At 41.2% G+C, this 12,174-nt stretch overlaps 1 protein-coding gene and 1 long non-coding RNA gene across 5 annotated transcripts in view; one reads left to right on the forward strand and one right to left on the reverse strand.

Annotated features, from left to right (window-relative positions):
• The window catches only part of ATP2A3 (ATPase sarcoplasmic/endoplasmic reticulum Ca2+ transporting 3), a 158,914-nt gene extending 149,386 nt beyond the window's left edge, over window positions 1–9,528 (forward strand). For all 3 annotated transcript variants that reach the window (XM_073315802.2, XM_073315798.2, XM_073315800.2), the window contains one exon: window positions 3,380–9,528. In XM_073315802.2, coding sequence (XP_073171903.1) covers window positions 3,380–3,458 — 79 coding nt within the window. In that variant the 3' untranslated portion in view covers window positions 3,459–9,528. The remainder of the gene's footprint in view (window positions 1–3,379) is intronic.
• LOC140899771 (uncharacterized) overlaps window positions 1–12,174 on the reverse strand; it is a 137,620-nt gene that overhangs the window by 62,909 nt on the left and 62,537 nt on the right. For both annotated transcript variants that reach the window (XR_012155443.2, XR_012155442.2), the window contains exon 3: window positions 2,346–2,452. This is a non-coding gene — a long non-coding RNA (uncharacterized LOC140899771). The remainder of the gene's footprint in view (window positions 1–2,345; window positions 2,453–12,174) is intronic.

A 12,174-nucleotide genomic window follows, 5' to 3' on the forward strand; every position in this document is an offset into this window, starting at 1 on the left:
GATTCAGAACTTGCTTACGCTGCTGTAAATCAGGAATAACTGTGTCAATGAAATTACATCTGTGTGAGATCAGAATTGGGACTACAGGTTCTTAAACCCAACATAAAGAAAAGGTTTTGCTAAACAGCGTGGATATAAATTCTACTGATCGTAAATAAGTCACAATGTTTAGGAACAATTCCCCTCCCCCCATATCTCACAAAAATACCTTCACATTGAGACAATAACGGACCATAAAAGGGATTCAAAAGCACATGTGAATCTCCATAGCAATGCATTAACAATGTGGACTAAACAGTTATTGTGTCTAATGGAGTCTGACAACAGCAGGAAAGATGGTGCTATGTTTCCAAGTCTATCGAGTGTCCTTGTGCGTTAATTTCTCTCTTTTGTTACCTTAGCCAAACTGTCATGTGGAAAGGAAAAGGTATCATGTTTCCAGATATAAGTGAGGTTGTCTGAGCTGAGAGGTGTTGCCAAGGAGAGTATTGCTGCTACCTTTGGAGTATGTCAACTTCCCCAGATAAGACCTTAATGCCCTACTGGCATTTTTGAAGGCTCTCTTGACGTGCTTTGGGGAATGCAGGAAGAAAAGAACTTTTCAGGGGTAGTCAATTATATTTTTATCAAGTCTGAATTTCTTGGTCAAGGTATAGTCAAGGTCCAGACTCCAGAGGAAAATAATAACAACGATAATAGTAAGTAAATAAAAAGGTATTGGGGTCCGTTCAGTAGCATCTGGTGGTCCAGATTTGGCCCGCAGTCTGCCTACTGACTACCCCTCCTTCATATGATCAGATACACAGGTCTAGGGTGGTTCCATTTCAGGGAGTCTGTGCTCGTGAAAGGGGCTACAGTAGACTGAGAGCCTTAGAAACTGAAGTCCTGTATTTATCCACAGAACAGGGGCAGCACAAACTTCCACAACAATGTGCCTCAGCTGTTCCACAGGGAGCAGCTCAAGGCACAAGAGGTTATTTCAGTTTCCACACCCCTTTTCCATCTCGGTCTCAGCTAACGTTGCCAGCAAGGGTCCCAGAGTACTTATTTGGCATTTATTTCCAGAGGCACAGATTATATTGCTTTTTGTTTGCTGCCATATGGTTTGCGGGGGAGAGGGTGCTGTGTCCAAACATCTGAATTCCTGCAGTGTCTTCTGTTGCTAGGAGAGTGGTAATAAAACACACCGAAAAGGCAGGTGTCCATGATCTTGTGTGAGCCCAGTACGCATCCTTCGGCCAAAATTTACAAGCGTTCAAAGCAATGACTACATCAAAGGCTTCTGCATTGTGAGGCAGGAATGAAATTGGAACTGGTGAAGTGGCCTTGTCTCTCAACTGGCTGTTTCTGCTGTAGCTCTTTGACTGTAGCTGAAAGTCCTTCCCTGATGTTCAGAGATGTTAGGCTGGGATTTTCAAAGCAGCATAATGCAGTTAGATGCCCAAGTCCCATTAAAATTCAGTGGAGTTTGGCACATGACTCTTTTGGGCTCCTTTGAAAATGCCAGGCTTAGTGCAGGGTACGACAACCCTTCACATCTAAGTTGATTCTATTAAAAGCTTGTGGATGAACTTTTCAAAAGCATCTAAAGAGTTTAGGCACCTACATCCTAGGACTTGGACTCCTAAGTAAAGAAGGTGCTTTTGAAAATGTTACACTATCATTTTTTTTTTAAACTTCAATGTATTTCTTGACTCTTGTTACCAAACTCTGACATGTCAGCTCTGAACTTTACAAAGACCATTGAAACTCAGGGTTTTTTTTTACCCAACTGTACTGCTAAGCATCACTTGGGTGCTCAGATGATAGTTATGAATGCAATATAAATACACAGACTGCTGACTGTGCACTTTCCATATCACTCTAGGAGGCATTGCTCATTTGGCCTGAAAGTCTGATGTGTATGGCTGTGCAGTGGATAAAACTTCCCTTTGCACACTGGTGAAAATGTGCTGTACGGTGTAAACTGAGGAAGTGGGTGTACTCATACTTAATTTCCAGGGGAACTAGAAATGATGGCAAATGACAGTGTAATTTAGGTATTCTAGACATTATGGCTGGAAATTTCAAAGGAGTGCAAAGGAGTTAAGTGCCCAACTCCAGTTGTATCCCAGTGGGATTTGGGCACCTTCCTCCCATAGGTTCTCGAAAATCCAGCTAATGCAAAAAAAAGTGAACAAGTTAAAAATGTCTTAAATAAAATATGACTAATTAGTCTAATGAGAAACTTCCATCTTAACAATTCAGTCTAAAGTGGGCCTGAAAGAAATGACTTTCCCATCAGTAAGCACTGAAAATAAACATTTTGCAAAATAAAAGTTCTCTCTCTTCAAAATGGAACTTACCTTACAGTAACTTGATTTTCCAAGGGTGAAGCTGGATCTCTATCATTCCATACTACTTTGTGTCATCAAATGGGGTCCTTGTGACTCAGGAGCATTCAAACAGCCACCTGAGAGAGATGCAGCAGACACACTCAGTGAATAAAGAAACTGAAATATCATCAAGTATTTGTAATTAACTTTTTTCAGTGCAAATTCTTATTGCCTATAGGCTAGATTCTGCCACCCTCCCTTGTGTTTTATAGTACCTTGCTTCTGGAAGTCACTACGACTGCTCGACTGCACTATCAAAATGTGGCAGAATCTGGACCTATATATTTAAGATGAGATTTTTTTCAAAGCTGCCTAGGGAATTTGGACACCCATTCCCATTTAAAAATAATTGGAGCTCTCTAAGGCACTGTATCTAAATACTCTAGCTTTCCTTTAAGCCATAAATCACCTAATGCATCCCAGGAAGCATCTAGCTCTGCCATTGACAGGGTGAAGAAATTGGAGGAAAAGGCTGGTCTTGTGGCTCAAGCACACAACTGGGGGTTAGGAGGCCTGTGTTCTATTTCCTGCTTGGCCATGACTTACTGGGAGACCTTGGGCAAGTCACTTAAGCTCTGTGCCTCAATTTCCCAGTTGGTAAAATGAAGTTAGTACCTACCTCGCAGTGATGTTATAAGGCTAAATTATTTAATTTTTTATCAAGTGCTTGGGAATCCCCAGTTGAAAAGCACTGTAGAATTCCCATGTAGTAGTACTGTTCCATGTTGGTTGTACTGGGGTTCACGTGTCCCCGCCTGATGTACTGTGAGGTAGCCATTTCAAAAGAGAAGCCAAGCATTAAGAGCAAAAGCAGCAGATTCTACTACTCCATACTTGCTGGATTGGATAGGTGTGCATAGACACACCCTAGACTGGCCTTTTCATAAACCATCATGTTATACAGGGTTCTACCCAGCTGTATGACTCAGTGAAATGTCTGTCTCGATAACAGAATTGGTGCTTGGCTTGCTTTTTAACCATAACCAATTTCCTTTCTTTTGTAGGAGAAGAGGGGAAGAAATGAATGACATAAAGGAAACTCACTTTCTAAATAAAGAAACCCTAAGCTGTAACTCGGACTGAAGTCTTGCATGTTTGACCATCACTAGGAGCCAACAGGACATGCATGTGTCCGACTATCAGACTAATGCGGGTGAATCGTCAAGAAGAAAAATACTGATTTTGTTTATGTTTCGTAGCTTTTTTTCCCTGTACGTAATGGTGCAATTACTGGACAGCTAAATTATAGTTTGGGGATGGAACTATATGTAATTGAGTCATTGTAACACAGCTCCTTAGGGGTCCACTCCTGAAAAGTTTGAGACCCTTTTAAAAAAAAAACAGCCCCAATTTGTGAGCTCAGTAAGGCATCTTTTGTTTTGTAAAAATGTGGTAGGTGGGAGGTCATGCTTTCACAGTGGTGCACAGTATCTGTGCATGAGCAGTGATGACAGAGGTGCATTCCAAAGCTGCGATGTGGCACAACAGACGGCATCTCAGTACCAAGGAAAAGCTTATCTGTGTGTATGGGCTGGGGAGGTAAGCAAAGAAAGGTGCATGGGATGCAACAGGTTTATTCCAATTGACTTCCAATTTAGTAGAGTGATATCCACTAAAGTATAATACCTAGGTGGCAATGTTAGTGCTCTGGTAGCCACATTGCCTAGATGTCTCGCTTTGGTGGTTTCAGTGTACCTGTATCCTGGTATAATTACCAGTGTTGTAGATCTTGTGGACATGTATTTACTTGCAAAAATTTTTGTGGTGGAAGTTGAAACTTCCTCTATTTATCATATTATTCTCTGTTCTCTTTTCCTCTTGTGAAAATCTTGTACCTTCTCAGGCTCATCTGACACCAAAGCATGACCCAGTCCTCTTGTCCTCTCTCTTTTGTATAACACTTTGTTAGCTCCCTTCTTCTGCTAAGCATCTCCACCTGAACAGCTTAAAACAAAATACGGAAATGGAGAACTCTGGATCCCACCACATCTAATGCTCATTCCTGGTCAAATTTTCTGACTAGGTAAATCTAGATTACCTAGTTTTTAAAATATGATTACATTGAAGGTAGAATAAAAGACTTAAAAGGCAGTTGTCCATTAGTTAATGTCAGTTTTGGGAGACAATCTGTGCTCCCAATATGATGTTGAAAAAAGGAGAGGTGATCACATGAGAGCAAAGGTTGTGTCTCAGAAATTGACATTAACTAATGCACAACTGCCTTTAAGACTTTTATTCTACAACCTATCTAAAGTTATTTTTGAAACTCACATAGAACATTTGACCAGGAATGGGCAGTAGATGTGGTAGGATCCAAAGTTCATGATGAAAGGAAAAAGATGCCTACACTTTTCATTCCTTCTAAACTTCACCTGGGTGTGTGAAGTTGCTTTGCTTTGCCTGCTTTGCTATTATTTTGCTCCATTCCTATCTGGATCAGTTTCTATGTTATTTTTTAAGTCTCTTAAAACCCCCAGTGCTTTTTGTCTTTCTTCCGTGCAGGCCAGCTGCCTGAACTTTGACAAGCTGGCAACCGTAGGTACAGTATGTGCCAAACACCATCCTTTCCTTTCTCTCCATCACCAGCATTGAAAAAGATGGGTCGCACCCCCAGACCAATGGGAATGTACAGACTTGTTATACTACTGAGCTGATTTAATTGTACAGAAAACCTTGCATGAAATGTTGTTACTGTATTTAATATAGAATGTATTCAAGGAATTTTAATATGGAGCTTGTAAAAAAAAAACCTCTTTATAGATACTATGTGATTACAGGAAAATCGTTCACCGAAAAATCATTATTTGCGTTCTTTTAGAATTTTCCTTTTCCCAACGTGTTTTGTATATGTCACTTTATAGAGCTGATTTAATTGAGCTGATTACACAGGCTGACTGATTGCCTTTTAGAGAGAATTTTCAGTGTGGGTGGAACTTACCCTTGAGCAGAGGGTCAGCAGATGACCCATACACCTCGTAAGCTCTCTAAAGAGGGTTTAAGCGGGACTTAAGTGGTGTGTGGGCCATGCATCTTTCTGTACAGAGGTGAATTCCACCTTGTTTTATTACAAAGATCTCCATTGCTCCATGGCTTTCTGAACAGCCTGGGAAATAACCGGTAGGAATTTAATCAAAGATTTAAGGGCCAAATTCAGCCCTCATGTAACCTGAGCAATTCCATTGACTTCAGGAGAACTGTTTCTGCTTATTCCAGGGTTGAAATTGATCCTCAACATCCTGCCCACACTATTTGGGGGAGGGTGGGTGGGTGTCCATAGAGTGTAGTGCAACCAGAGCTGTCTGGTCTGTAAGTTGTCCCTGTTGGTACATGTTCATATCCATCAGAGATCCATATTGGATTATAGGGAGTCTTGGCCAGATCTGCAGCTCCTGTGAATCTATGTTGCTCTACTGGAATTACATTGATTTACACCAGCTGAAGATCTGACTTTTTTTTTTGGTACCCAAATGTGTGTGTTTTCTAAAGCTTTTGATACTATTTTAAACTCTGTAACAAAGAGAGATTAAAATATTTACAAAACCTGTGTCTTGGGCAAGCTTGGGACAGGCAAAGATATGACGTCAGTAACCTTTAAGTCTTCTATTAAATTCCTTTTGGTCATTTTGCTTTGTCTCATCTGAAGCCAGGAAGGTGGAGACAATTATGTTAAGTCATTGTGATTGAATATTGTGAGGAAGAGGCAGGGGCAATATGACTTTCTATTGGATTGGTTTTAATTTATGCTCAGCACAACTAAAACGCACTATGGTGGTTCACTGTGCCTGATGATGGATTGAAATTGTGACATTACAGGATATGAAATTCAGCAAATAGAGTGCAACAACTCTCAGCCATGTTCCATGCCAGAGGCTTACTCTTCCCAGTAGCAGCAGATTTGGTCTTAAAATTCTGTTTGCCCTTTTCACTGTAAGCCAAATCAGTGGAACCTGCACTAGGGACACCTCCCACATGTATTCACTCTACTAAGGGTGACCTATTTTAAAGTATCCCCATTTTCTAGTATGATCCCTCATTGAAGAACCACGTCTCATTTTTTCTTTTGTTGCTTGTCACTTGATTGGCTGCTTTAAGACTGGTTTCCCGATAGACATTTTGGGGTTGTGGGGGATTATAGTTCAAATATTTTAATGAAGTAGAAAAATATCCTTAGATCAAATTTATTTTTCCTTTGTGTTTTGGTGAAGGGTCAGGATAAATCGCATAGAAGTTGTTTATTATTTGTGTGTCACCAGCAGTGTGCTGGCTGCTTTAACATGCTGTAGTGTTTTTCTGCGAACTTGAAGGTGGTTAAAGACCTAATCCCATTGATTTCAATATGGTTAGGATCAGGTCTGAATTGCATCTTACTGAAACATTTGATTGTGTGCAATAGAATGGAGATGTGCACTGGAATGGCTTTTTTTTCCCTCTCTCTTCCTGATTGCTTGTTGCAAAAGGAGGCCTATGGGGAAAAGCTGTCTAGGCTCACTTCTGTTGGAAACCAGGATCTAGGAATCACAATCATTGCCTTCTGGTGTATTCAGATTCTTTATAATAGTTTAGTCTCTTTCCAACAATACTTCCAGCCAGCCTGGGCCATTACAATAGATCCTCCTAAACACAAGGAGCAAATCATTCATCATGCATCACAGCCTGAGCACCAGAAAAGTAGCCTTTGTGGTTGTCCACGAGCACTTTAAATTAATTTCTCAGGGGCCATTCACCATGTTGGATCACACCTGTAAAATAAAGGTAGGAGGCAAAGTAGAGGCTCTCCTCCCTTAGGAGAGTGCCAAGTGTGAGCATTGGGCAATGGCTATGAAGTCCACATTATGCTGTTTGAGGACTTGAATATCCTTGTGGCCGATGACTGGATAAACTCTCTCCTAACAAGAACTCTCCCATGGAACATCCATCATCTGGGAAGGGTGCATTATGTATGTGAAAAGACTGCTGTTGCTGCATTGGGGGGGGGGGGGATTACTAGTATCACATCTGAAATTTGTTTTCTTCCTTAATTCCTCTGTTGGCCAAAATACAGCCAAAGTTCTTGATTCTGATTCCATACATTGATTGGCATGGTGCCTTTCACAAGAATCTGGCACTGTCATGATGACACTGTCCTATTTACATGTTTCTAACACTTGGCCAATCCAAGACCAGGGTGGTACCATAAGGTGTCGGAATAGTGAGAAATTGGAGGTTTGGCCTTTATGGGAAGACTTGGTGGGTAACTTTAAAGGGACCCTTAATTCAAATAACAAATGTGGGGCTGGGAAAAAAGGGGTTTGTAAATGGAGCTTTTGGGAAGCTCCATCCCTATCTAGGTGCACAGTACAGTAGATGGGTGGGGTATGAAAAGCCAGATCAACAGAAGGATCCTGAGATGGCAAGTTTCAGTTCCTGTTATACACTTCACATTTACTATGCTGCTTAGAATTTAAAGCCCTGGTCCTGCCAACACTTGGGTGTAGCTTTATGCATACGGAGCTTGATCTAACAACCATTGTAGTCAGTGGGTGTTGTTTCATTGACTTCAATCAGCTTTGGGTCAGACTGATGAGTCAGTCCCATTAAACTTTAACAGACACATGTTTGAAGATTAAGTCCTAGATTTGTTTTTCGTATCTTGGAATAGCCACCATCTTAAATAGAAGAATGAGATTCCTGACTGAAAAATTAATGGGTGGAAGAGCTTAGTGTTGCTGCAGAAAATCACAGGATCATCCCATCTCACGATTAATACTTCACATTCTGAACCACTGTAGGCACAGACCAGGTAAGACACGCCAAACAAATATCCAATGGAGAAAACCTTTTAAGGTGTATTCTCCAAGTGGTTTGCTTTGGGCGCTGACCATGGTCCTGATTAAAGAAAAGAAGCCAAGCATGGAGCATTGATTGAAAGGCCTTACCATGCATACAAAGGGTCTGCAGTGGGATTTAATATCTTTATGGACCCTCCAGCAGTCATTTGGCAATTTATCCATCATCCTTAGGAGTCTCCTCCCTTTTTTTTTCTCCAACCCCTGCTTCATTTTCTTTTTCATTAGGGCATTTTCTAGGTTGAGCATGTTCCTGGCCATGGATGAAAAACACTTCACACCCCCATAATGTTTCTCTAAAGAGTTGCATACATGCAACCTGTGTTTTTTCTATGCTGTGATGTGTATTTTTATAACAATCTAGATGTTTTCAAAGGTTTTATCTTCTCTTATCCCCTCCTACCATCAATCTACTATCTCAGCAATCCCCGACCCACTGATTTCCAAGGTATTTTTAATACTCAGATTTTCACTGCCACTTTCTCCCACCAGTTTTTGATTATCCTACCAACCCTCCAGTGCTACCCTGAACTGCATGTCAGCCTGTTCATTCAGCTTAGCAAGAGAAGAGCAGTGGAGGTGGTTTTATGCGGCCAAATAAAGACCTCTAGACCCCATGAGGTTGGTAACAATGGTTTCTGTTGGGCATAGATTGGGATGATCCTAGGTTTAGGGTATGCAGGAACAAAATTAGTGAAAAGACAAATATGGGGGAGATACAAGTGTCCCTTGCATCCTCTCCTTTTGGTGCCATTCAGCTTTTGGTAATGTAAGAATAGAAAACGAAATGAGTCTAGAATAGATCTCTGTGCTCTGTATATACAAGAGCCTAAATAGGTAGGTGTACCCTACCTTAGGGATATCTGTATAGCAGACTCATGCCCATGCTATGTGGAGTCTGTGCTGTGTTTTGTCAGTGTACTCAAGACCATGAAGAGAGAAAACACTGACTTGTTTACAGGTGTCATTAGTGTCATGGTTTGACTCTCTGAATGTAGCACTTTTGCTACAATGCCTGAGCAGCCAAATCTAGAAACCTTGTTGAGTTTGCACTTAGTAGTGAAAGATAAATTGTTACATCTTTTTAAAAAGAGTTGTTTGGGGGTAGAATTGAAACAAGGTTTCCTATTTTATTATGAGAGATATTTTTCCACTAAATTACTGATTCCTAAATGGTGTACTTTGTCTGATGTAAATAGCCAGGTGTATCGTGAAGACTTAAGAAGGGTCATTGTAGTCACATATGTATGATCCACCCTGTTCGCACAATATTGAGCCAATTTGTTTTATACTTATGAAATTACAGAAATAAAAGCAATTTTACTGGATGACTCTGATTCTGCTTTTCTTCCCCCTTTTCTTGCTTATTCATTATTCACTTTGAGGCAACTAAAGAAACTAGTGAGAGCCACACACAGCCCCTGCAGCCATTATTTAGCCCTTAATCTATGGCATAAAAGATCATGGAATGTGGACTCACTATTTAGAAATAGACCCTGGTTGGCCTAAAAAGTTAACAGTTCCTTAAAATTTGGTGAGATTCTTAAATTGAGGATTTTGGGTGGAGCACATTAACAGCATGTCCCAGCAAAGGAGGTGGCTGATCAAAAGTCTGTTGAATCATTGATTTCACTGCATACTGTTTATATAACTGAGGAGTTACAAAGAAAATAAGGGGTCTTAATGTCACTAGATCACAATTTCCTATAGGTTCTGGGAGCAGCCAAGACAGAAATATAACATGACTGCAATCCCTGGCTGCAGGTGGCACGTCTGCTTCCAATACTGGTTGAAACTGGGAATTAGAGATGTGTGGTTATGCATGGTTGTGGAGAAGTTTTAGAGAGTGCAAATTAAACTTGAGGATATGGCAATACAAAAATTATTTCCTAATGTATCCAAAGTACTTCCCTGACCCTCGGCACAGTGTTTTGAAAGTGTTCTACATGTGTAGTGGTCACCAAAATGCTTTGTGTTTTCACTGCCATTTAGGAATGTAAAATGATTGAGGGCTGTACTTTAAAGAGCTATGTTCACAGCTTAGTATAAATCAGGGGTCTCAAACACACGGGCTGCATGCGGCCCACGGAGTTATTTCCCGCGGCCCGCCATAGGCACCGACTCCACCAGCAGCCAAGCTTCAGACATTACTGAGTGTTTACATTTTATTAAAATCCCTCTTCGCATTACAGTTCAAAAAAAGTTAATAGGTTGACTTTTAATAGCACACTATATTACTCTTCATTTTTTACTATACTTTTGTATACTTGTATGAAAAGGTTTCAGTGATGGGGCCCTTAGGCCAATGTACTAGTCCTCATGGTGATTTGAGTTTGAGATCCCTGGTATAAATCAATGGTCCACTGAGATCAGACTCCACTGACCTATACACCGACTGAGGGTCCGGCCCAAGCATGTGTTGTCCTCCCTTTCTAGAGAGCCCATGCTTGTTAGCAACGTGCGGACCCTGGGAGATGGAGCCTAAGCAGGTTTTATAAAAGTCTGTTTATAACATGGTTGGGCACTGGCCAGAGGAACATGCTCAGCACCTTTCTAATAAGAATCATGCTCTAATAAAATATATAGACTTTCTTTTGGAAATGGAGCACAAGTTCAGACCAGTGCTGGAACAGCTGCCCTGCAATTGCTGCAGAAAAGGACACATCATTCCCTCATTATCCATTGCAGAATAATCCTGAGTCTCTATAATCTCTACTGCACCAGAATCAATGAGCAGGCCTGCCCAATGCATTCTGTAGGCCAGCCACTGGGAGATGCTTCTGCCTGGGATTAAATCAGGGGCTCAAGGGGGGGACTTGCTGGGGAAGAAAAGGGGATAGCAAAGTGAAGGGGGTAGGGCTAAGAAGGAAGGGGGAGTTGCCTGGGTATCCTCTTCATGATCTTCCTAAATTTAGACCAAAATCTCAAATCCTGCTTCTACCTGATGTTTGAGCAAAGTGAAACCACCTGCGCTGCGCTGCCCTGCCCCACCCCTAACTCTCCTCACCTATCCAGTGGCTGACCTGAATAAAAATGTAGTGGCCTTATGAAGTAAAGTTTTAGCTTGGGGCTGTATATGCCTGATTGGTTCCCTGCTGCTATACAAGAGAAGTGTTACTTTGGACAATGCCCTAAGGCTGCATGGGTAGTTGGTTGTGCTGGTGATAAGTACATCCTCCTAGTGCTTTATCCAGCCTCCAGCGAATTTTCCAATGAAGGTTTATGCTGTTTGTATCTTGGGTAAATTTCCTCTCTCTGCACAATTCATAAGACATCCCTTTGGGGGAAAGAAGCATCGGGGTGTATTTACAGCTGGCCCTCCCTGCTGGATGCTAAGACTGAGATTTTTTTCATAGCTGCCCAAGCTGATTTCCTATTAGTTTTAATGGGAATTGGATATCTGACTCCCGTAGGGTGAAATTTTCAGGATTCCTAAGTGTTTATTTTTGAGTTGGATAAATCATTGCCCAGTTATTTGTAAGGTTGGATGTGTTGTCATGGCAGCTAAGGAATGCAATGCCATTTATTTCCCCTCTTCCCCACATAGTTTAGTTAATGCCATCGGAACTATTTGTCAGAGTGCACACTCTAGGGCAGGAAAGCACATACACAGAATAAAGTTGAAACCACAGGGAAGAAGCTTAGGGAGGTAAAGGACAAGTTAAAATTGGAAATAAAACTGAACATGCTGTTTTGCATAGGACATTACATAGACTTATCTGCAAATATTTTTTCCCCTATTGTCTCACCATTGTGTATTCCTGACCCAAGCCCCAATTGGAATCGGGGTCCTGTTGTGTTAGGTGCTGTACACACACAGTGAAATGTTCCTTACTCAAAGGGCTTACAATCTGAGCTTGGGATTTTCAATAGAACCAAAGGGAGACAGAACCTTAAAGGGAGTTGGGTGACAGACTCCCTTTGGTTCTATTGAAAATCCCAGCTTGACTCACAGAAAAGTAGGACTGGCAAGG

This window comes from Lepidochelys kempii, chromosome 17, assembly GCF_965140285.1.
Source record: "Lepidochelys kempii isolate rLepKem1 chromosome 17, rLepKem1.hap1, whole genome shotgun sequence".
Taxonomy (NCBI): Eukaryota; Metazoa; Chordata; order Testudines; family Cheloniidae; genus Lepidochelys; species Lepidochelys kempii.